The sequence below is a fragment of the Balaenoptera musculus genome, chromosome 9 (assembly GCF_009873245.2).
Source record: "Balaenoptera musculus isolate JJ_BM4_2016_0621 chromosome 9, mBalMus1.pri.v3, whole genome shotgun sequence".
Taxonomy (NCBI): domain Eukaryota; kingdom Metazoa; phylum Chordata; class Mammalia; order Artiodactyla; family Balaenopteridae; genus Balaenoptera; species Balaenoptera musculus.
Window position 1 is genome coordinate 19,369,812 of NC_045793.1, and position 26,316 is coordinate 19,396,127.

At 38.8% G+C, this 26,316-nt stretch overlaps 1 protein-coding gene across 1 annotated transcript in view; it reads left to right on the plus strand.

The window, feature by feature from the left end:
* SLC35B4 (solute carrier family 35 member B4) overlaps positions 1–26,316 on the plus strand; it is a 34,629-nt gene that overhangs the window by 6,510 nt on the left and 1,803 nt on the right. Inside the window, exons 2-8 of the mRNA XM_036864138.1 lie at positions 13,358–13,471; positions 16,406–16,508; positions 17,696–17,745; positions 20,430–20,511; positions 20,731–20,791; positions 22,285–22,394; positions 23,745–23,820. Coding sequence (XP_036720033.1) covers positions 13,358–13,471; positions 16,406–16,508; positions 17,696–17,745; positions 20,430–20,511; positions 20,731–20,791; positions 22,285–22,394; positions 23,745–23,820 — 596 coding nt within the window. The remainder of the gene's footprint in view (positions 1–13,357; positions 13,472–16,405; positions 16,509–17,695; positions 17,746–20,429; positions 20,512–20,730; positions 20,792–22,284; positions 22,395–23,744; positions 23,821–26,316) is intronic.

Here is a 26,316-nt window from a genome sequence, read left to right on the forward strand (position 1 = left end):
TTGGATTGGGTTGTTTGTTTCTTTAATATTGAGCTGCATGAGCTGTTTATATATTTTGGAGATTAATCCTTTGTCCGTTGATTCGTTTGCAAATATCTTCTCCCATTCTGAGGGTTGTGTTTTCGTCTTGTTTATGGCTTCCTTTGCTGTGCAAAAGCTTTGAAGTTTCATTAGGTCCCATTTGTTTATTTTTGTTTTTATTTCCATTACTCTAGGAGGTGGATCAAAAAAGATCTTGCTGTGATTTATGTCAAAGAGTGTTCTTCCTATGTTTTCCTCTAAGAGTTTTATAGTGTCCGATCTTACATTTAGGTCTTTAATCCATTTTGAGTTTATTTTTGTGTATGGTGTTAGGGAGTGTTCTAATTTCATTCTTTTACATGTAGCTGTCCAGTTTTCCCAGCACCACTTATTGAAGAGACTGTCTTTTCTCCATTGTATATCTTTGCCTCCTTTGTCATAGATTCGTTGACCATAGGTGCGTGGGTTTATCTCTGGGCTTTCTATCTTGTTCCATTGACCTATGTTTCTGTTTTCGTGCCAGCACCATATTGTCTTGATTACTGTAGCTTTGTAGTATAGTCTGAAGTCAGGGAGTCTGATTCCTCCAGCTCCGTTTTTTTCCCTCACGACTGCTTTGGCTATTCGGGGTCTTTTGTGTCTCCATACAAATTTAAAAATGATTTGTTCTAGTTCTGTAAAAAATGCCATTGGTAATTTGATAGGGATTGCATTGAATCTGTAGATTGCTTTGGGTAGTATAGTCATTTTCACAATATTGATTCTTCCAATCGAAGAACATGGTATATCTCTCCATCTGTTGGTATCATCTTTAATTTCTTTCATCAGTGTCTTATAGTTTTCTGCATATAGGTCTTTTGTCTCCCTAGGTAGGTTTATTCCTAGGTATTTTATTCTTTTTGTTGCAATGGTAAATGGGAGTGTTTCCTTAATTTCTTTTTCAGATTTTTCATCATTAGGGTATAGGAATGCAAGAGATTTCTGTGCATTAATTTTGTATCCTGCAACAGTACTAAATTCATTGATTAGCTCTAGTAGTTTTCTGGTGACATCTTTAGGATTCTCTATGTATACTATCATGTCATCTGCAAACAGTGACAGTTTTACTTCTTCTTTTCCAATTTGTATTCCTTTTATTTCTTTTTCTTCTCTGATTGCCGTGGCTGGGACTTCCAAAACTATGTTGAATAATAGTGGTGAGAGTGGACATCCTTGTCTCCTTCCTGATCTTAGAGGAAATGCTTTCTGTTTTTCACCATTGAGAATGATGTTTGCTGTGGGTTTGTCATATATGGCCTTTATTATGTTGAGGTAGGTTCCCTCTATGCCCACTTTCTGGAGAGTTTTTATCATAAATGGGTGTTGAATTTTGTCAACAGATGCTTTTTCTGCATCTATTGTGATGATCATATGGTTTTTATTCTTCAATTTTTTTTTCAATTTGTTAATATGGTGTATCACATTGATTGGTTTGCGTATATTGAAGAATCCTTGCATCCCTGGGATAAGTCCCACTTGATCGTGGTGTATGATCCTTTTAATGTGTTGTTGGATTCTGTTTGCTAGTATTTTGTTGAGGATTTTTGCATCTATATTCATCAGTGATATTGGTCTGTAATTTTCTTTCTTTGTAGTATCTTTGTCTGGTTTTGGTATCAGGGTGGTGGTGGCCTCATAGAATGAGTTTGGGAGTGTTCCATCCTCTGGAATTTTTTGGAAGAGTTTGAGAAGGATGGGTGTTAGCTCTTCTCTAAATGTTTGATAGAATTCACCTGTGAAGCCATCTGGTCCTGGGCTTTTGTTTGTTGGAAGATTTTTAATCACAGTTTCAAATTCATTACTTGTGATTGGTCTGTTCATATTTTCTATTTCTTCCTGGTTCAGTCTTGGAAGGTTCTACCTTTCTAAGAATTTGTGCATTTCTTCCAGGTTTCCATTTTATTGGCATAGAGTTGCTTGTAGTAGTCTCTTAGGATGCTTTGTATTTTTGCAGTGTCTGTTGTAACTTCTCCTTTTTCATTTCTAATTTTATTGATTTGAGTCCTCTCTCTCTTTTTCTTGATGAGTCTGGCTAATGGTTTATCAATTTTGTTTATCTTCTCAAAGAACCAGCTTTTAGTTTTATTGATCTTTGCTATTGTTTTCTTTGTTTCTATTTCATTTATTTCTGCTCTGATCTTTATGATTTCTTTCCTTCTGCTAACTTTGGGTTTTGTTTGTTCTTCTTTCTCTAGTTCCTTTAGGTGTAAGGTTAGATTGTTTATTTGAGATTTTTCTTGTTTCTTTAGGTAGGCTTGTATAGCTATAAACCTCCCTCTTAGAACTGCTTTTGCTGCATCCCATAGGTTTTGGATCGTCATGTTTTCATTGTCATTTGTCTCTAGGTATTTTTTGATTTCCTCTTTGATTTCTGCAGTGATCTCTTTGTTATTTAGTAACGTATTGTTTAGCCTCCATGTGTTTGCGTATTTTACGTTTTTTTCCCTGTAATTCATTTCTAATCTCATAGCATTGTGGTCAGAAAAGATGCTTGATATGATTTCAGTTTTCTTAAATTTACCAAGGCTTGATTTGTGACCCAATGTGTGACCTATCCTGGAGAATGTTCTGTGCACACTTGAGAAGAAAGTGTAATCTGCTGTTTTTGGATGCAATGTCTTATAAATATCAATTAAATCTATCTGGTCTATTGTGTCATTTAAAGCTTCTGTTTCCTGATTTCTTTTCATTTTGGATGATCTGTCCATTGGTGTAAGTGAGGTGTTAAAGTCCCCCACTATTATTGTGTTACTGTCGATTTCCTCTTGTATTGCTGTTAGCAGTTGCCTTATGTATTGAGGTGCTCCTATGTTGGGTGCATATATATTTATAAGTGTTATATCTTCTTCTTGGATTGATCCTTAATCCTTGGTCATTATGTAGTGTCCTTCCTTGTCTCTTGTAACATTCTTTATTTATTTTAAAGTCTATTTTATCTGATATGAGTATAGCTACTCCAGCTTTCTTTTGATTTCCATTTGCATGGAATATCTTTTTCCATCCCCTCACTTTCAGTCTGTATGTGTTCCTAGGTCTGAAGTGGGTCTCTTGTAGACAGCATATATATTGCTTGGAGCATTTAATACATTCACGTTTAAGGTAATTATCGATATGTATGTTCCTATGACCATTTTCTTAATTGTTTTGGGTTTGTTTTTGTAGGTCCTTTTCTCCTCTTGTGTTTCCCACTTAGAGAAGTTCCTTTAGCATTTGTTGTAGAGCTGGTTTGGTGGTGCTGAATTCTCTTAGCTTTTTTGCTTGTCTGTAAAGCTTTTGATTTCTCCATCGAATCTGAATGAGATCCTTGCCGGGTAGAGTAATCTTGGTTGTAGGTCCTTCCCTTTCATCACTTTAAGTATATCATGCCACTCCCTTCTGGCTTGTAGAGTTTCTGCTGAGAAATCAGCTGTTAACCTTATGGGAGTTCCCTTGTATGTTATTTGTTGTTTTTCCCTTGCTGCTTTCAATAATTTTTCTTTGTCTTTAATTTTTGCCATTTGATTAGTATGTGTTTTGGCGTGTTTCTCCTTGGGTTTATCCTATATGGGACTCACTGCGCTTCCTGCACTTGGGTGGCTATTTCCTTTCCCATGTTAGGGAAATTTTCGACTATAATCTCTTCAGATATTTTCTCTGGTCCTTTCTCTCTCTCTTCTCCTTCTGAGACCCCTATAATGCGAATTCTGTTGCGTTTAATGTTGTCCCAGAGGCCTCTTAGGCTGTCTTCATTTCTTTTCACTTTTTTTTATTTAGTCTGTTCCGCAGCAGTGAATTCCACCATTCTGTCTTCCAGGTCACTTATCCGTTCTTCTGCCTCAGTTTTTCTGCTATTGATTCATTCTAGTGTCGTTTTCATTTCAGTTATTGTATTGTTCATCTCTGTTTGTTTGTTCTTTAATTCTTCTAGGTCTTTGTTAAACATTTCTTGCACCTTCTCGATCTTTGCCTCCCTTTTTTTCCCCCCAGGTCCTGGATCTTCTTCACTATCATTATTCTGAATTCTTCTTCTGGAAGGTTGCCTATCTCCACTTCATTTAGTTGTTTTTCTGGGGTTTTATCTTGTTCCCTCATCTGGTATATAGCCCTCTGCCTTTTCATCTTGTCTATCTTTCTGTGAATGTGGTTTTTGTTCCACAGGCTGCAGGATTGTAGTTCTTCTTGCTTCTGCTCTCTGCCCTCTGGTGAATGAGGCTATCTAAGACGCTTAATGGGAGGGACTGGTGGTGGGTAGAGCTGACTGTTGCTCTGGTGGGCAGAGCTCAGTAAAACTTTAATCCACTTGACTGTTGATGGGTGGGGCTGGGTTCCCTCCCTGTTGGTTGTTTGGCCTGAGGCAACCCAACACTGGAGCCTACCCAGGCTCTTTGGTGGGGCTAATGACAGACTCTGGGAGGGCTCACACCAAGGAGTACTTCCCAAAACTTCTGCTGCCAGTGTCCTTGTCCCCACGGTGAAACAGAGCCACCCCTCGCCTCTGCAGGAGACCTTCCAACACTAGCAGGTAGATCTGGTTCAGTCTCCTCCGGGGTCACTGCCCCTTCCCCTGGGTCCCGATGTGCACACTACTTTGTGTGTGCCCTCCAAGAGTGGAGTCTCTGTTTCCCCCAGTCCTGTCGAAGTCCTGCAATCAATTCCCACTAGGCTTCAAAGTCTGATTCTCTAGGAATTCTTCCTCCCGTTGCCGGACCCCCAGGTTGGGAAGCCTGATGTGGGGTTCAGAACCTTCACTCCAGTGGGTGGACTTCTGTGGTATAAGTGTTTGCCAGTCTGTGATTCACCCACCCAGCAGTTATGGGATTTGATTTTACTGTGATTGCGCCCCTCCTACCGTCTCATTGTGGCTTCTCCTTTGTCTTTGGATGCGGGGTATCTTTTTTGGTGAGCTCCAGTATCTTCCTGTCAATGATTGTCCAGCAGCTAGTTGTGATTCTGGTGTTCTTGCAAGAGGGAATGAGAGCACGTCCTTCTACTCCGCCATCTTGGTTCCTCCTCCAATCTTCTGAGACATTAATGTTGATCACTCTCTTGAGTTCCTCTGCAGATACTCTAATTTTTTGCTGTGTCCAGTGTGCTCTCCAAACTCTGGAACACCACACTCCAGAGGCCCTCCTTTCCACATCCTGCCTCTCCCCTTCTGTGCAGGTCCTACGCATGTATCATTCTGAATTATAGTTTTGTCCAGGTATTTGCCCAGGAGTGGGATTGCTGGATCATATGGTAATTCTATTTTTAGTTTTCTGAGGAACCTCCATACTGTTTTCCATAGTGGCTGCACCAATTTATATTCCTACCAACAGTGTAGGAGGGTTCCCTTTTCTCTACACCCTCTCCAGCATTTGTTATTGGTAGACTTTTTAATGATGGCCATTCTGACCAGTGTGATGTGGTACCTCATTGTAGTTTTGATTCGCGTTTCTCTAATAATTATTGATGCTGAGCATCTTTTCATGTGCCTACTGGCCATGTGTATGTCTTCTTCGGAGAATTGTCTATTAAGGTCTTCTGCCCATTTTTCAATTGGGTTGTTTGTTTTTTTGTTGTTGTTGAGTTGTATGAGCTGTTTGTATACTTTGGAGATTAAGCCCTTGTCAGTTGCATCATTTGCAGATATTTTCTTCCATTCCATTGGTTGTCTTTTCGTTGTTTTGTTTTGTTTTGCTTTTATGGTTTCCTCTGCTATGCAAAAGCTTGTAAGTTTGATTAGGTCCCATTTGTTTATTTTGTTTTTACTTCTGTTGCCTTGGGAGACTAACCTACGAAAACATTGGTATGATTTATTACAGAGATTTGCCTATGCTCTCTTCTAAGAGTTTTATGGTGTCATATCTTACGTTTAAGTCTTTTTTTTTTTTTTTTGGCTGTGTTGGTTCTTCGTTGCTGCACGCAGGCTTTCTCTGGTTGCAGCGAGCAGGGGCTACTCTTTGTTGTGGTGTGCAGGCTTCTCATTGCAGTGGCTTCTCTTGTAGTGGAGCACGGGCTCTACGCACATGGGCTTCAGTAGTTGTGGCACGCGGGCTCAGTAGTTGTGGCTTAGGGCTCTAGAGCGGAGGCTCAGTAGTTGTGGTGGATGGGCTTAGTTGCTCCGGTGCATGTGGGATCTTCCTGGACCAGGGATCGAACCCGTGTCCCCTCCACTGGCAGGCAGATTCTCAACCACTGCGCCACCAGGGAAGTCCCTTTATTAATGTTTTATAGTTCTCAGCATATAAGTCTTTCACCTCCTTGGTCAGGTTTATTCCTAGGGGTTTTGTGTGTGTGTGTGTGTGTGTGTGTGTGTGCGTGTGTGTGTGTGTGATTTTTGAAAGGTATTGCTTTTTTACATTCCCTTTCTGATATTTTATTGTTAGCATAAAGAAATGCAACTAATTTCTGAATGTTATCCTTGTATCCTGCTACTTTGCTGAGTTCATTTATTAGATCTAGTAGTTTTTGTGTGGAGTCCTTAAGGTTTTCTATATATAGTATCATGTCATCTGCATATAGTGACAATTTTACCTCTTTCCTTCCAATTTGAATACGTTTTATTTCTTTTTCTTGTCTGATTGCTGTGGTTAAGACTTCCAATACTGTGTTGAATAGAAGTGGTGAGAATGGGCATCCTTGTCTTGTTCCAGATTTTAGCAGGAAGGCTTTCAGCTTTTCACCACTGAGTATTATATTGGCTGTGGGTTTGTCATAAATGGCTTTGTTATGTTGGGATATGTTCCTTTTATACCCATTTTGGTAAGAGTGTTTATCATGAATGGGTGTTGAATTTTGTCAAATGCTTTTTCTGCATCTGTTGAGATGATTATTTTGTTTTTGACTTTTCTTTTGTTAATGTGGTGTATTACATTGATTGATTTGCCTATGTTGAACCATCCTTGTGAACTTGGGATGAATCCCACTTGGTTGTGGTGTATGATCTTTTTTATGTGTTGTTGGATTCAATTTGCTAATATTTTGTTGATAATTTTTGCATCTATATTTATCAAAGATATTGGCCTGTAATTTTCTTTTTTTGGTGGTATCTTTGGTTTTGATATCAGGGTGATGGTGGCTTCATAAAATGTCTGTGGGAGTGTTCCCTCCTCTTCAGTCCTTTGGAAGGGTTTGAGAACGATCAGTATAAGTTCTTCTTTGTATGTTTGGTAGAATTTGCCTGTGAAGCCATCTGGTTCTGGACTTTTGTTTGTAGGGAGTTTTTTTGTTTTTAAGTTTTTTTTTGATGTGGACCATTTTTAAAGTCTTATTGAATTTGTTACAATATTTCTTTCTGTTTTATGTTTTGGTTTCTTGGCCATGAGGTATGTGGGATCTTAGCTCCCTGAGCAAGGATCGAATCCACACCCTCTGCAATGGAAGATGGAGTCTTAACCACTGGGCCACCAGGGAAGTCCCTGTAGGGCGTATTTTTAAATTGCAGATTCGATTTCTCTTCTAGTGATTGGTCTGTTCAAATTATCTATTTCTTCTTGATTCAGTTTGGTGGGCTGTATATTTCTGGAAAGTTGTCCATTTCTTCTAGGTTGTCAAATTTGTTGGCATATAATTGTTTATAGTATTCTCTTATGGTTTTTTGTATTTCTGTGGTATCACTTGAACTTTCTCCTTTTTCATTTATTATTTTGTTTATTTGGATTCTCTCTCTTTTCTTCTTGGTGAGCCTGGCCAGAGATTTGTCAGTTTTGTTTACCCTTTCAAAGAACTAGCTCTTGGTTTTATTGATTTTTTTTCTATTGTCTTTTTAATCTCTATCTTATTTATTTCCTCCCCAATCTTTATTATTTCCTTCCTTCTGCTGACTTTAGGTTTTGTTTGTTCTTCTTTTTCTGATTCTTTTAGATGGTAGGTTGGATTGTTTATTTGAAATTTTTCTTATTTTTTGAGGAAGGCCTGTATTGCTATGAACTTCCCTCTAAGAACTGCTTTTGCTGCATCCCATAGATTTTGTACGGTTGTGTTTTCATTGTCATTTGTATCAAGGTAATTTTTAATTTCCTTTTTGATTTCCTTGTTGACCCATTGGTTTTTTAGTAGCATGTTGTTCAGTCCCCATGTAATCGTTTTTTGTATTCTTCCTCAGTTCTTTTCCTGTGGTTGATTTCTAGTTTCATACTGCTGTGGTCAGAGAAGATGTTTGAAATAATTTCTATACTCTTAAATTTGTTGTGGTGAGTTTTGTGCCCTAGTATGTGGTCATTCCTAGAGAATGTTCCATGTTCACTTGAAAAGAATGTGTGTTCTGGGTTTTTTTTGGACGTAATGTCCTGCAAATATCAATTAAATATAACTGTTCTGTTGTATCATTTAGCATCTCTGTCCATTGATGTGAGCAGGGTGTTAAAGTCTCCTACTATTATTGTGTTCCCATCAATTTCTCCCTTTATGTCTATTAGTATTTGTTTTATGTATTTGGGTGCTCCTATATTAGGTACATATATGTTGACAAGTGTAAAATCCTTTTCTTGTATTGATCCTTTTATCATTATATAGCGTCCCTGTTTATCTTTTTTTATAGCCTTTGCTTTAAAGTCTATTTTGTCTGATATGAGTATTGCAACTCCTGCTTTCTAGTCATTTCCGTTTGCATGAAATATCTTTTTCCATCCCCTCACTTTCAATCCATCTGTGTCCTTTGCCCTAAGGTGTGTCTCTTGTAGGCAGCATATTGTAGGCTCTTGTTTATTTAATCCAGTGTGCCACGCTATGTGTTTTGATTGGCGCATTCAGTTCATTTACATTTAAGGTAATTATTGATACATATGTATTTATTGCCATTTTAAACCTTGTTTTCCAGTTGATTCTTTGTATCTTCTTTGTTTTTCTTTTTGTGGTTTGATGATTTCCCTTTATGCTTGTGTTCTTTTTGGTTTTTGTGAATCTATTGTATGTTTTTGATTTATGGTTGCCCTGTTATTCAAGTATGTTAACCCCCCTTCCTGTATCTGCTTGCTTTAGATGGATAGTCATATAAGCTCAAACATATTCTAAAAAAAAAAAAAGAATCTGCATTTTCTTACCCTCCTTCCCCACATTTTATGATTTTGATGTCTTTTTTACATCTTCATGTTTATCCTTTTGCTGTTCCTTGTGTTTATCTTCACTTTCACAAGTAGGTTTTGTTTTTTCTTTTTGATCTGTATACTGGCTAATTTAAGTGATTTACTTTCTAGTTGTGATTTCCTCCTTCCTGTATCTTCGTGCTTCTTTTCTATTTAGAGCAGACCTTTCAATGTGTCTTTTAGGATAGCTTTAGAATTGCTGTATTCTTTTAGTTTTTACTTGTCTGAGAAATTCTTTATTTCTCCTCCTATTCTAAATGATAATCTTGCTGGGTAGAATATTCTGGGCTGCAGATCTTTCCCTTTCAAGACTATGTATATATTTTGCTACTCCCTTCTGGCCCTCAGTGTTTCTGTAGAGAAATCAGCTGATAGCCTTATGGGGGTTCCCTTGTAATTAACTCTTTGTTTTTCTCTTGCTGTCTTTAGAATCCTCTCTTTAACTTTTGCCATTTTTATTATATGTCTTGGTGAAGGTCTGTTTGGGTTCATCTTGTTTAGGACCCTCTGTGCTTCCTGTATCTGGATATCTGTTTCCTTCTTTAGGTTTGGGAAGCTTTTAGCCATAATTTCTTCAAATACATTTTTAACACCCTTTTCTCTTTCTTCTCCTTCTGGAATCCCTATTATATGTAGATTGGCATGCTTTATATTATCCCACAGGTCTCTTTTATTGCTTTCATTTTTTTTTTTTCATTTGGCTTTCTGTTTGCTGTTTTGATTGGGTAATTTCCATTATTCTATCTTTCAGATCACTTATTCTTTCTTCTGTATTATTCATTCTATTCATTGCCTTTACCTCAGCTTTTGTCTTGGCAAATGATTTTTAAATTTTTCTTGGCTCCTCCTTATAGTTTCTAGTTCCTTTTTACAGTAATTTGCATTTCTGTCAATAGCCTTTCTTAATTCTTTCAGTATTTTCATTACCTGTTTTTTGAACTTGGTGTCTATTAGACTGAAGAGGTCTGTTTCTTCAGGGGAATTCTCTTGGTCTTTTAACTGGGAGTCGTTCCTCTACTTATTCATTTTGCTTGTATTTCTCTTACTGTGTGAGTTTAGGAGGAACAATTATCTACTGTAGTCTTGGAGGGCTATTTATATGCGGGAGTGTCCCTGCGTAGCTTGTGTGGGTTTAATTTTTTTTGGCGTGAGGGCGGTTTTTGGTTTGGATATTTGCTGTCTCTTTCCTCAGGGTGTGCTGGCTGTCTCCACACAGCCAACCCCAGTCCTCTCCCCGGGGTCTGACCTCCGAAGCCTGAGCCTCAGCACCCAGCCCCGACCCTCCCCAGGGGACAAGCGACCCAAGCTGGGGAGTGCTGGCAGCACTGACCTTCTATGCAGGTCTCTCTCTGCAAACAGGGTGCTGTGCTCTCCTCCGAGGCTCTGAAGCTCCCCCTCTGTCCCAGCTGATTTTGCCACCAGTGAGGGGACTTCCCCGGGTGCAGGAACCTTTCCTCCTTCACAACTCCCCCAAAGGGGTGCAGATCCCATCCGGATTCCTTTCTCTCTCTTTTTTCCTTTTTTCTTTTGCCCTACTCAGTTATGTGGAGATTTACTTGCCCTTTTGGAAGTCTGAGGTCTTCTGCCAGCGTTCAGTAGATATTCTGTGAGAATTGTTCCACATGCAGATGTATTTTTGATGCATTTGTGGGAGAAGGTGAGCTCCATGTCCTACTCCTCTGCCACCTTGATATGATCCTATTATGATGCCTTTTAAAACATCCTATGAAGAATACACTTTAGAAGTGAATCATTTTTTGAAATAGTTTATTTTTAACTTTCATACAGTCCTCATATTCTAGATCATGTTTGCTTAAAGTGAGGCATCCCACATTCATTCAGTTGCTTGGGTGAAAGCCAGACTCAGTGCCCAGAGATTGGTGGTGTGAAGATGAATAGGACGGTTCTCTAACCATCCCCACAGGGCACTGGGTTCCTACTGTCTCATAGTCCATGTTTGGCAGGGATCAGGTCTCATTCAATTGGCAGCTCCCTCTCAGCCAGCACCTGCCTGCACACACAATAGGTTCTTGATAATTACTCTTTAATTGAATTGTCCTAAGCTTTCAGGAAAGAGAAAATGGAAGGGAAAACAAGAAGTATAATGAGCTCTTTTTGGACTAAGTCTTGTGCTTGGCGATATATTTTCTCATTGAATCCTCACTATGACGTTAAAAACACATCACTTCTATTTTACAGGTGAGAAAAATTGCTCAACATAAATTTCTTTAAAAGGGTTCCTATACTTAGATTGAAGGTATCCTAGTGTTTTAGTCTTTGCCTTTTTCCCTCTGTTAAGTGCGTTTCAGGAACTGGCTTATTTACTCTACCATAAACCAATGAGATAGGCCCTAATACTGTTCCCATTTTAAAGATAAGAAAACTAAACTTAGGGTAATAAACTTCTACTGTCATAAGGTTAGCAGCATAGCTGGATATCCGGCATGTCATTGTGTGCTTTTAAGCACTGTGGACTGGCTGTCAACACTGTGACAACAGGTAAGAATTACCTGTGCATCTTACACACACACACACACACACACACACACACCCCTCCAAGCCCTTTCCCCAGACCTGCACTAGTGGTTTTCAACTCTGGATGCACATTAGGATCTAGTGGGAAGCAAGCTTTCAAATCCAGAGCCCCACCCCACCTGGGAGGGTGAGGCTTCTCAGGCTTACGGTTGTTAAAGAGCAGCCTAGCCGGAGTTGAAGAGCACTGTGCCAGGAGCTATCTGGAGCTAAAGCTCCCTCTCCTGTCACTCATATTTAGGCTAATGGTTTTAATTAGCTCCTAGAATGAGGTAAATGTCTTACATGGTTATTTATGGATTCCTGCAACGTTTAGCCCTGTCCCTCAAACATAAGGAGTGCTAAAAGAAAACACTGAATTGCATATAGAGCAGTAGTTTTCAAGGAAACCTTCATAGGTAGTAGAGCCTAAAGCGGGACAAGAGTTCCGCTTCCAATGGTAAGCACAGCTCTGTACGGGAATGGCTTATGCTTGGCGTTATTTACTTTTATGCCTGATGGGAGTATTTAAGAATGTGATCGTTGGCATTGCTGTTTGATATTAATACCACCAATAGAGAATGGAGTTGTTTTTAATAAATAGCATTATATTAATATACAATAATACAATTAAATCCCTCTCATCACTAGGTTTGGGTAAATGTCTTTGGTGAAGATGAAAATACAGAACAGGGCGCTATATTTCGTAATATGGGATTATTGGTAATGTGGGAACTCTGGAGGCCTCAGGAGAGCAAAGACAACTGCTCCCTTTGTCCTTCTTCCAGTGATTGGGCAGTGCCTCATGGAGGACAAGCTCAAGAAAACCACAACATTTTAAGTAACTGACTTTCACAGAGTGCCTCAAGAGGGATGTCAGAGGAATTTTTCTGCCTTGTAGATTTGCTCCTAACAGTCACTGTGGAAGATTCCCCAGCCCTTAAGTAGATCACTGAAGAGGTTCCATTGAATTCCACGAACGTTTGTTGAGTCCCTGATACGTTTGCATTAAGGGCGGTGGAGACTAGTAAGACAGCTGCAGTGCTCCTCAGTCTTGCCTTCATTATTGCCCCTCCCCCCAGCCCCACCAAAGACCCTTTGTAGACATTTTTTCCTAATCATCCCTCTGCAGGTACACTATATATGGACTTATGTGCTGTACGTATATCCTTTGCTTTATACTTAGAAAAATAGTAAGATTCTGCCCCCAGCCCCCCACCATTGTTGCCCCCATGGGGATTCTGTCTAAGGTAACATCCCTGTCATTAACACTGGGTAGGAGTCTTTGATTGACAGCAGTCTCGGAGATATCCTGGTTGGGAGGATATGTAAACATTACAGGAGACCTGAGCATATTTCTGACCTTGGGCCTTGTGCCCAAGCTGACGAGGATCTGGACTAAAGCCCTCTTGGTTAAGTGAGGATCTCAACGAGAACCTATGACCACCTTCCTACAGTTTACTGGGAAAGTTGTATCATAGTTCTAGGAACGAGTGTTATCATTCTTACTCATGGCCTGCTATACCTGTGGAAGAGTAAAGGAAGAAAGCTGACGTTCTTCTCTGTGGGTCTGTTGCTAAGTGTGTGTGATCCGTGGGATATGAAAACTGAGATAAAGCAGGACAGTGGGTAACAGAAATCCATCTTCCCTGTTATTCTGAACTATGAATAAAACAATTCTTAGTGCTCTTTATCTCAGTTTTCTGTGTCTTTCTTTTTTCTTTTTATTATTCACTACACAGGAAGCATCCAGGATGCGGGAACATTGTGACATTTGCACAATTTTTATTTATCGCTGTGGAAGGCTTCCTCTTTGAAGCTGATTTGGGAAGGAAGCATCCAGTTATCCCAATAAGGTATGGCACATTGAAGTCTCTTTTTAGCCTTTTTTTTTTTTTTTTTTTTTTAAGAGCTTTTCTGGTACCTGTATAAAAGGAATATGAGGCATTGTTTTATAAGATTGGTATCAAAGATATCAGTAGAATAATTCATTTTCTGAATTTAATACATTGTGACGCTCCAGGGAGCCTATTTTTAGAATAAAATTCCTGCCACGACACTTAAAATAACTCTGATGGAGGCAACTATAGATATGTGTGTGTGTGTCTGTCTGTCTGTCTGTGTCTGTCTGGTATATGGTCAAAGGCCTGGTGTGACAACCAATTTTTAACCAGTTATGCATATTTTCCTCTTGTTGGTAAAGTTATCAAATATGTTAAGAGTGGTATCGTTGTTACTTTTAAAAGACTAATGGCTTTTGGAGATAGAGCTGGTAGTTACACAACATTGTAAATGTACTAAATACCACCGAATTGTTCACTTTAAAATGGTGGATTTTATGTTATGTGACTTTCACCGCAATCAAACGAAAATGAACGGCAAGCTAAGGTAAAATTGTTGCTTCCAGACCTCCATCCATTAGTCCAAATTTGCATAACTATACTCATGGGGCCAAACAGAAAACAGGGCAGATCTTATAATAAACAGTGTATTGAAAACAGCATTCTTACTGTGAGAGACTTGAAATCAAAGTGTATATTTTTAATTTAATTTAATTTTTATTTTATATTGGGGTATAGTTGATTTACAATGTATTAGTTTCAGGTGTACAGCAAAGTGATTCAGTTATACATATACATATATCCATTCTCTTTCAGATTCTTTTCCTGTATAGCTTATTACAGAATACTGAGTAGAGTTCCCTGTGCTGTACAATAGGTCCTTGTTGTTTAATTAAATTAAAAGAAAAAGAAAGAACCACACACATACAAAGTGTAATCCGTCCAGTTGTATTTAGTAGGATAGTGTCACTTAATCTCTTTGAGAGGGATGTTCTGGTGTGAATGCATCCAAGGACTGGCTAAGATTCATTGGTGTTATTTTGCAGCCTTCCTGAGTAGCCCGCTATAGAAAATCTGGCTGAATTTTGTTACTAATATTGTATTTTTAAATATCCCAAGGTGATGCTAAATATTCTGAATACTTTCCCTTCCCCCATTGGCTTTAGTATCTGCATAAAACTTTCTGCTCCCAAGACCAGCATTTATATCAGAGTAGGAACCCCAGCATTTTTTGATTCCTCTGGTCCTTTCCTTCTCCTTCCACTATTTCTTTCTTCTCTGGCTGCCACTAGCATAGTTCAGGAATGTATTCACTCTCGCCATGACTTTTATAGTAATAGCCTGGTTGGCTGACCTCCTGCCTATCACCTCTTCATCCCTCCATTTCAGCTTCCTACCATTGTATCATGACACCCACTCCACATGCACTCAGGTCACCATTAGATTCAAAGTGAAGCCCAAACTCCCTAACCTGCCCTTGGAGGCTCCCCATGAACCTGCCCTGACAACCATGCTCCCATGTGTGCAATTCGTGCCGGCTATTTTATTTTCTATCTGGGAGCCCTAATCAAAATCTTGCTCGTGTCATTCATCCCCATGAGCGATTTCTAGGCAATACTATGTAGGTAGCGATGTGGAATAGTTGGAATTAATTATCCTGAAAGAACTTGATGACCTCTATTTCCAGATGGCATCTTTTCAAGACGGAACTAGGAAAATTGGGCAAGAAAGCTTGTGAAATCACCAGTAGTATGTTATTTAGAAGCTGTGAAGTAGCTCTCACCAGTAACTTTGCATGTGTGTATTACTGTGTTCTGCATTCCTTGTGAAGCTCTTCAGACTTTCCAGACTGTGTTCATTTAGCCCTGGTGTGGCTGCCTGTGAGGGCAGATAGCCCCCTACCTCACCAGGAACGCAAAATTGGTTCTTGTCAGGGAAGATAACTCGAGACTCAGTGCTGTCACCTTCTCCAGATGTGCGAAGGTGAAAAGGATGGGGATCTGTGCTCAAAGACTTCCGACATTTCCTGAAGAATATGGAACCACTTATTCACTTTTGCCCTGCATTCTTTAGCCATGTACTTCAAATATTATTTTTCTCTTTTTGAATGTATTAGGTTGAATCATATGAAATTGCTGATGTTCAACCCCTTTTGACCTACCAAAAAACGGCATTTTAAATGGTTTAAGCTGATTTGTGTGAAAGGCATCTTAAAAATTATTTAATTAATATTAATTTATTTATAACTTGTTATTTGTGTTCATCCCTTTATCTTTCTAAATGATTAGAGTTCCTGGATTTCTTTTAGTTTTTTGCTTTTTATTATTATTTAAAGACCTATACATTCTCAAAAAACAGGGGCCCTAATTTTAAATACAAATCTATGCAAGTCAAATGATGCCCTCATTAATTTGGAGGCCACTGGTTCAAAAGGTGGGATAATTTTAACAGTTGCTAGGGTGAAAGTAACTCTTGACTTAGCACATCTTTTCTTTAGAAACAGTGAAAATTAATAGTATAAACAAGTGTATAGAGGAAATATTTGAGAGAGTTTAACAATTTTTAAGTTCTTTAGGGCTACATGAAAATTATACACAAAGAACTGATACAATAATAAAAATTATCCATTCACTTTAAAAAACCTATTGCTGTCTATCAGGTAACTCTTTTTGAAGCCTCGTTTATAGTTGCTGTACGTACTAGAAAAATATTAAAATAGTGTTTCTTGGAACACATTCTATAGTTCAAACTTTTTCCATGTTATTCTGGCTTTGTGAAGTATTTTCAAATGTACTTGGTGCTTGACTTCACATTATAATAGTGATACGATCTTTTAATCCAGAGGAAATAAGCACAATACTTTTTTAACCAAAATATGTATTTCCTTCTCTACTTGATTTTCTTGAAATCGTGGATCCTGTGTGACGAGCTGCTGTCTCTGCCTCTCAGGTACTACGCCGTAATGGTGACCATGTTCTTCACCGTCAGCGTGGTGAACAACTACGCCCTGAATCTCAACATCGCCATGCCCCTGCACATGATATTTAGATCTGTAAGTCTGCCGGCTCATGTGAACCTGTTCCTCTGGAAAATGCAGCAAAGTGGGTCCATTAAACACATGACAAAAGTAAAAAGGGCCTATAAGGAGTAAAGTCTAGGGTGTAAGAAAGAATAGGTCTCATGGATGAATAAGCAGAGGCTGGCTTTCATCTGAGAAGTAGGGCAAAAAGAGAAATATGAAAGTGGATGGTTTACTTTTATTTATCAGAGTTCTTACAGGTGATTAATAAAAGGAAAGTTAAAATTTCCCTGGATAACAGATTTTACCTTTAATTTTCTTCATCTGGTTGGTTTTATATTCGTTCTTGCTATGAATGTTATTTAACTTATTTCTCATCACTTTCTGTTTCTTCCATGAAATTACGTTTACTTCTAGTACATGATATAGATACTTCTCCTTTCTGATTATTTTTGAAAATAGAAACTTCAGATAATTACATAAAAGGAAATTCTTGATGAAGGTAGGGTTTCTCCCAAAGCAGCAGAGGTTTTCATCTTTGCCTCATGCATGGTGGGAGAGCCAGTTTGCATATAAATAAGAACAAAGTGTTCCCTGAAGAACAGGAAAGGAACTCAAGAGGGAATATAGTTAGGATTGCAGAAGAATGCAAAATGGGTAAAAATTGGAATTATAACTTTTCTGTGTGGCCTGAGATTTTTGTGAGATGGAATGTGTGGTCCCTAAAGCAACTTTCCAGAGCTGATTATAATGACTAAGATGACCTTCAGAGCATTGATCACAGAATAGACTTTCAATAGACACTTGCTGGTTGATTGACAACTTTCCAGACAAGAGACAGACCCCTGCACAACTTCATTCAGTCAAACTGTGGGTGAGGAGAAGCTTATTAAAGGCTCTTATAAATTAGATGGGAAATTGGACAAAAATAAGTCTATAACATACTTCATTCCTGCTAGCCCAGCTTCAGCTTTGACCCCTTATTGAGAATTGATCATTTTTATTCTCATTGTCAACTTTAACATGTTGTATTATTTTACGTGTAGATTGTTATGGTTTGTAATTTTTGCCATCCTAACAACATAGTGAACCTCACTGATCATTCATCCGAACCTCCTCCTTTCCAGCTATTTCCCCCACCTTGCCCCTGTTCATACTTATCTTGAATTGTGTTATCTTCTTTCCCTAGTGCACTAAAACTCTGTTGTCTCTTTTCACAGGGCTCTCTAATTGCCAACATGATTCTAGGAATTATCATTTTGAAGAAAAGGTAAACAATACTCTTTTATATTTTGTGTATAGGAAGGATAAGCTGAGCCCCAGCCATAAGCTCATCTGGATTCCTTTTCTCATAGTAATGATAAGTTTGCGCTTGGCCATCTGCCTTGTTTCTTAGTTCTGTCTGTGACAGTGGTGCCCATTCCTGAGGCAGTGGACCAGGTAAGAGGCCCCACCTGTGGCTTTGGAGCAGCATATTCTCTGTGTAGAATTAATAAACTCTTGTCATTGTTGAATCTCTAGTACCATACTAATCTACGAAGCCAATTGATCTAGAACTTCAGTGTCCCACGTGGTCACCACCAGCTACATGTGACTATTTACATTTAAATTTAAATATTAAAAAGTAAATAAAATTAAATATATAGTTTCTCCATCTCACTAGTCACATTTTAAGTGCTCAGTAGCCACATGTGGCTAGTGGTGACCGTCTTGGAGAGCCCAGATGTGGAACATTGCCAGCTTCACTGAAGTTCTCTGGGACAGTGCTGTCCTAGGAAGTGTACAACACAACGAGCTAAGAAATAATCGTACGTGTTATAAAGAAAATTCCTAACAAAGGCCCAAGTGGCCAAACAAGATGCAATGAAAAGTTTCAGGACCGTTCTTTGTAACTGTCACCAGTGGCTCTCTCTGGGTACGGTTGGGAAATATCAGAAGTATCTGGGGTGCTGTTTCCAAGCATTTGTCTCTCACCTTCATTCGGAGCCTCACTCCCAGGGAGGAGAGGTGTGTGGGGCAGAGACAGCCCATGCAGTCTGGAACACTTCTCAGGGGGAAGTTCATCCTCACTGTTCAGACCAAAATCGTGCAAGTTGGTGCCTGCTTTTCAGTGTATTCAGTACCCAGCCCGAAGTATTAAAACTCTCCCAGCTTGGAAAGTAGCTGTCAGTTCAGTGTGGGAAGCTAGAGTTTTTAAGTAATAAGGGCTGTGTCATGAAAAGGCTCCTTATCATGAGCTCTTTATCTCCTGAGGCTTATGTATTCCCCAGATAAGCACCATTGTAGTTGATTTCTTTTCTAGGTTCTCTCTATTCATGCATACGGAGGTAATGGTCAGGTTCATTATCTTTGAAGTGACCCCCTGTGCTTCTTGGTAGTGTAAAGTTCACATTGGGACAGACCCGTGGTCTTTCCAACTTTTGATTTTGGCGCATAGCAGGGATACATATATATATGTATAATATATAATTCCTTATTATAAAAGGAATGTATTCTCCTGACATACCCCAAATGTCAGGGGCCTTAAACATTGCAGTTTTCCTTAAGAGCTTGTTTTTAGTCTGTCATCTTGAATCTCTCTAAGTCTTTTTTGACTCTCTCCAGTCTATATCACCCAGAGAACAGGAATTTCCCTAAGCTAACTGTCTAATATCATGGATTAGTAATTATCTCCTTTTGTTTATCTTGAGTAGCACCCTTCAAGTTTATAGTGTGTTCCCCTTTCCAGGATTTGAAGACCAAATCTATATTCACCTTAACCATGACCTTCATTATTGTTTAGACCTCTCTGTCTGATCTTTGCAGGCTGAAGAGTTCCCTTATGTTTCTCTCTGCCTGCAGCAGTGCCTGTGTCCTCGCCCGCCCCTCTTCTCTAGCGTGGTGCTCTTGGCCCCTTGCTCTGCCCCTCAGCCAGTTCGTTGGCCTTTTTCTGAGGCGCTGTGACCAGAACTATACAAAGTATTTGAGTAGAAAACTTCAGATGTAAGGTTTTAACTTCTTTTCATTCCTGTCTGAGGCCTTTTGCTTTATCACCAAGAGCCTGAGAGGGATGTTAATTGATACTATTTTAGTTAATGTGAAATGCCGCTGTTATTACTGGTAATAGTCCTATTAGTTTAATATTACTTGCTTTATCCAACTATGCCAACATTTAAAAACAATATTTAAGAGACGTAAAAACAGTCCCCTCCCCTGAAAAGGGACAGTTGAATTCTTTTCTGCGTGTGGAGTCCTGCTGCTGGTCCCTGACATTCCTTCCGTCCTTCCTCTGCGTGCTGTGTCTCTTCACACTCAGGTCTGGGCCCCAGAAGCCAGGAGAAGCAACAGGCATCCCTTAAGATCTATCAGGCTTTCATCTGGACTCGAGAGCAGGATGGGCTGTCATGTCTGGTCTGTCTTTGTTTTCTGATGAAACCATCTATTGGTGCACAAACTATGGGAAACAAACTGTCTTAAACACCACCAGAGGGGGCTTCCCTGGTGGCGCAGTGGTTGAGAGTCTGCCTGCCAATGCAGGGGACACGGGTTTGAGCCCTGGTCTGGGAAGATCCCACATGCCGCGGAGCAACTGGGCCCGTGAGCCACAACTACTGAGCCTGCGCGTCTGGAGCCTGTGCTCCGTAACAAGAGAGGCCGCGATAGTGAGAGGCCCACGCACCGCGATGAAGAGTGGCCCCCGCTTGCCGCAGCTGGAGAAAGCCCTCGCACGAAACGAAGACCCAACACAGCCATAAATAAATAAATAAATTTATAAACACCACCAGAAAGGGCGTTGTTTAGAAACTCGTCAGCATCCTGATTCTTTCACGCACAGACTTACGTGGACTCTGCTGGGAAGTGATCCCCTTGACTGTGTTTAGGTGATGTGTGCTCTCATGAACCATCTGACTGTCAACATCATGTGGAAATTTGTATCTGTGCTTTCCTGAGGTGCTCTTTTTCTTATTTTTGCAGATACAGTGTATTCAAATATACCTCCATTGCCCTGGTGTCTGTGGGGATATTTATTTGCACTTTCATGTCAGCAAAGCAGGTGGTAAGAATCTGTTCACAAATGATTTCTATTCACTACTTGCCTTGGGGGCCCAGGTACTTATTAATGATATAATAAATGTAAATGCTCATGTAATACAAGGATTTAAATCTCTGAAAGAGAAGAGTAGAGGGAAATGGGTAACATAAATATTTCCCTTGTATCGAGGCCCCTTGAATGTAGTTCTGGTCTCTGTACCTCGTATTTTTTCTTATTTCCTAGACTTCCCAGTCCAGCTCGAGTGAGAATGATGGATTCCAGGCATTCGCATGGTGGTTGCTAGGCAAGTACAGTAATTACAATAAAGCTAATTGCCTCTGCAGTTCTGTTTTCAGAGGTTTCTCCTAAGGGATATGTTTCTTGGCAAGAAGCTTCGGCTAAACAAATTATGCCATAGAAGAGAGAGGCATCTGGGATTATTTATCTCTGAACCTTAGTGTTCAAGAAACGAAAAAAAAAAAAAGTGTGTATTCATGGTAGCGTGTTCTACAGCATGGATGCTTTCTTGGTTGCCACTGGTGTAGAAAGAAAGTTCTGTGTCTAGTTGCCCATCACACTCTCTGGGAGCAATAGAGTATCATCCATTTCTTTATGATCTGTCTGCTGAGCGGAAGCTTCTACAAAAGGAGGGCACATTACAGCAGTTGACTCTTTAAATTTCCAAGGGACCCATTTCTAAATCTTAGATTTATTTTCCTCATAAGCTGTTCCACATGGCAATGTTCCCAAACCTGACGGATCATCACAATCTCCTGGGGAGTTTTTAAAAATACAAATATCTCTTTGTTGAATTTAATTAAACAACTCCTATAGAGCTTTGCCCTTGCTGTGTATGATAGAGAGGGGAAAGTTAGTGATGGCAATAAGATATTGAGACTGACCAAATGGAAGAAAAGTAGCAATGAAAGAACTGTATTCTCCTCACCTCTTGACTTTGAAACTTTATCTCTTTAGGTTGTTGTTCTTAACATAGAAAGCTCTTTATCAACTATTAGAAAGATACTTTATCCAATAAGAACTTGCAAAAGACATGAACACACAATTCATGGGGACAAAATTAATGTTCAGTAAACTTATGTTCAGCCTTGCTAGTCTAGTAATCAAGGAAATGCAAATTGAAACCAAAATGCAGTACCTTTTAATTTTGGTCTCTTATATTGGCAAGATAATAAATGATTATTCTCATTGCTGCTGAGGATGCAGTAGGGCAACCATTTTCATATAAACTGTTTATGGTAAATTGGCACAGCCTTTCTGGGAAAAAAAGTATGTGTATGTATTGAGTTTTTAAAATGTCTACAACCTTTGACTCAGTAATCCCCCTTATGAGAGTTTATCCTAAGGAAATAATCAACATTTTGTTTAAAGATTTGTGTACTAGGATGTACGTTGATTTTAATGATGAAATAATTGGAAGTAATCTAACCATTCTCCTATTATAAGACATTTAAGTATGGTACATCCACATGATAGAATAATATGCAGCCATACTTTTGAAAAAATTTTAATGAATGACTTGAAGGAAAATCCAGGAAAAAGGTCATGAAGAAAGCAAGATATAAAATTATATATTCATTATGATCCTGTCTCAGCATAAAATATCTACCTAAGTATATATACAGAGAGAGATAGTATTGTGGTTGATTTTTATTTCTTTTAAAATTTTGTACATGTTCCACATTTAGTGTGTAATGTTTGTAGAACTTAATGTTCATTAAGAAAAGATCTGGAAGTTAGCAAATGCAGGCATCTTGTAACTCGATGTTTGCTTTTTAGGTATTGGGGCACTGACTTTCGCTCTTCTGATGTCAGCAAGGATGGGTATTTTCCAAGAGACTCTGTACAAACAATTTGGGAAACACTCCAAGGAGGCTTTGTTTTATAACGTAAGCAGTTTCTTGAACCCAGGGAAGATGAAAATTATTGAGTTGTTATTGTTATTGTAATATGTTATTTCAAATGTGATATGTCATCCTTCTGATGTAGTCGAAGGATCAATTTATTATCGAATAAACTGTTTTGGGGCCCACGGACTTTGGCACTTTTAATAGGCTGCCACAGTTCTCTACACAAGGTGATCATCATCAGTCAGTGTGAACAGAACATGTCTGCCAACCAGGAACAACCCCAAGGGACAAGGAACCCAATGTTCCTATAGATGAAATCAAGTTAAAACCAATATGGAAACCTAGAAAGGGAATAGAAGTTTCAGAAACCCCATGCCAAGGAGAATATGTACGGCCAGGCATTTGGGAGAGTTGGGGAAGATGGGATTTGAGGAGTAAGTCCCTCAGATGGGCTTTATTCCTTTGATGGAGAGTTTAATTAGTTAATTATATATGCTTTCGCTTCTTGTTTGAAACTGCTGATCTAGAGCCACCTCCTCTAACTTCCCTCTTTCTCCTCCGTCTTTTCTGTTGAAATAATGCCCGGCTCCTCAAGGTCATGGTGATATCATCGCCTCCAGATTCAGTAATCTCAGGGATTCCTGCCCTGCCAACCGTTTGTACTGAAGTTGCAGACAAGCAATTTGAGATATTTAATTAGAACTAGAGTATGCAGCTGAGAATTTAAAAAATAAAGGAACATTCTGTTTGGTTTCCGTGTTTCTTTTAGCATGGTACCTGCTGTATAGTTAACTGCTTGGTAAATGTTTACTGTGATTCCTTATTATTGTGGTGGTAGTAGTGGTGGGTTGTTGTCAAGCACCTTATCTTTGCTTACCTATTGTTTCCCCTTCCTCTTCAATCTCTTTTTATTCTTGTCTTCATTTCTTTATCCCTAACTTCATATTATACTCCAATCTCTTTTCCCACTAGTTTCCTGAACTCCCTAAAATCTGCCTGCACATTCCATATAATTTTTAAATCCGTTATATTTGTTGAACCGTTCTCAAAAATAGTAAAATGTAGCAGATCCTTTGGGCAGAATGACTGTGTGTTTCAATTTTCCATTCCCTTTTGTTGAGGAAAGGATGCTGGCTCTATTTTTTTGTTTTGTGTGTAATGACCATCAGACTTCGTAGGGCAAGAACTGTCATTTGGGGGTTGATATCATGCCCTACAATGTAAGTGGTCAGTAGCACTGGATACTTTTAACTTAACAAATAAGTCTGACTTGCTTTTCTTGATATTGCTTGTTAAACAACTTGTAAAACTTTCAATCATTGTAAAGATACTCTAATTCTTCTATAATGTTTTTGCATTTAAATTTACATGAAATGTTTCTTCCCCTAGCATGCCCTTCCACTTCCTGGTTTCATCTTCTTGGCTTCTGACATTTATGACCATGCAGTTCTATTCAATACTTCTGGTGAGTTTGGGGTTATCCAGTAGAATTACCTAACAGTGTTCAGAGGCAGCGTCTTCATTTTACTCTCGACTTGACCACTGCTTTTTTCGTGATCTTATCCAAATCATCTGTCCCCCCGGGAAACAGTCCCCGTTCCACCTTCCTGGAATATAGTGCCATTAATCAGTGGTTGCAGCAGCAAAAGCTTTTATAGGCACTTCTCAATTATTTGCAAATGAAGTAAGACAGTATCTTCAAATTTTCTGTTTTGCTGTGGAATTTGTGTTTGCATTTGAAGGTGGAATGTATGATGTTCTGAGAATGCAAACAAATAGTAATAATACTGCAGTGACTGGAGCCGTGAGAAGCTGGGCAGCAGTCCAGCTTCTTTACTCCTGTTCATCCCTCTTTGCTGGGAAAGGCAGTCTGCTCACAGATCCAGGCCGAGCTGCCTCTGAGCAAGGAGGAACAAAAATGATGACAGGGCTTTTTCCTAGTTACAGGGTAGGTAGGCAGCAGGAGTAAACAAAATTAGTTCAAATGTCTACAGTGTAAGTTAGCTATTACTTTTTAAAGTATTTAATAAATTAGCTAATAATTGCCAGTTAACTTGAAAGAAATTACTGATATAATCCGATTATCTACTAAAAGACATAGCTTGTTATACAGACAAATGAATACACAAGGAACAAATACACATTTTAAAAATTACGTCTTTATGTTGCTCAGACCTAAAATGGTAAGTGTATTTTGTAGAATGACAGTAGGTGCTGAGTAAACATTTGTTTGCTATCTGGTCACAAGTTGTGAAGTTGTGACTGTTCTCTGAGTTTGCAGAATTGCCTGTCCCGTGTGCCTGCAAAAAAGTGTGTGATGGCGGCAGTGTGTAAGAAAGTTTTTAAGGCTCTGAATTACTCAATCATTTCTGACTTTTTTTTATTGAGGTATAATTGACATATAGCTGATTTTTGACACTGGTTTTTAAGGTCTCTTAGAGTCCCCACATAGAAAAGGGCTGGATATAAATACATTATCAAATTCCTTAGGATTGATATTGATTTAGTTACTAGAATGCTCCTTCTAAAAGTCACAGGGATGGGTATTTTTATAAAAAAATTTTTAAGGTCTGCCTTCAAAAAATTGAATCTTTAGAATCATTCCTAAGTTAAGTATACATTTTTTTCTCTTGCTTAAATGTCTCAGATGAACGTGTTATCCTTGAATGTTCTAAGGGAACTGTAGATCTGTCTAAATACTTTATGTCATATTGATTGTCTTTCCTCAGCAAATTGATACAGTGAATCTCTGAAGTTATTAAACAGTAATAACATTTGTTAACTTTCTTTTCATTTCAATACTTGCTAAGTGTTTCAAAGACAATAGAATACCAAATTATGGGGATTTCCCACTAATCCAGACATACAATTTTAATAAATTATTTATATATATGAATTTTTATTTTTTGCAAAAGAAAATTAATGTTCATTTACTAACCGGATCTCAACATCACTTTGTTACACTTTCTTCAGTTATGCTGTATAATTCAAGCCCCACAAACAATTTAGCAATATAAAAAGAACTGACCCTTCGAGGATTACTATGTCCTTATTCTCTGATCTTGGATATTTTATTTCCTCCCACATATTTACTGTGCAAGTCTCATGATATAAAACTAACATAAGAATGTATTTAAAGGAAGGAAAGTTACAGTTCCTCACCCTACACGTGAGCTAATTTCATTTTACCAGTTTCCTTCCTGACTCTGTTCGCATACATTCTTACATAGTTGTAATCCTTGTGTAGATAAAATTTTATACTTGCTTTTTCACTTTCATTCTGAGTTTTTTATATGATGATATATAATCTTTACGATTTTTTTTTTTTGTCAAGTATATAACGCCTCATCTAGTTTGCTTCCCTTTGCTTACATAGTCCTTGCTCTATCATTGGACATTTAGATTGATTCAGAGTTTTTCCTTATTATAAATATGACTGCAAAATATATAAAACCCTTTTCTTTTGAATTAACTAGGATTGATTCCTAAGAATAAGAAGCGATACTTTTATGGCTCCTTAATGCATATTGTGAAATTGATTTTTAAAACAACACCAGGGCTTCCACGGTGGCGCAGTGGTTAAGAATCCACCTGCCAATGCAGGGGACACGGGTTCGAGCCCTGGTCCGAGAAGATCCCACATGCTGTGGAACAACTAAGCCCGTGCGCCACAACTACTGAGCCTGTGCTCTAGAGCCTGCAAGCCACGACTACTGAAGCCTGTGCTCTGCAACAAGAGAAGCCACCACAATGAGAAGCCCGCACACCGCAACTAAGAGTAGCCCCCGCTTGCCGCAACTAGAGAGAAAAGCCCGCGCACAGCAACGAAGACCCAACACAGCCAAAAATAAATAAATTAATTAAATAAATTTATAACAAAAAAACACCAACTTACACTGTCACCCACTGAATGGCTGCTAGTTCCACTACCACCTTGCCAGATTAGGATATTATTTATAAA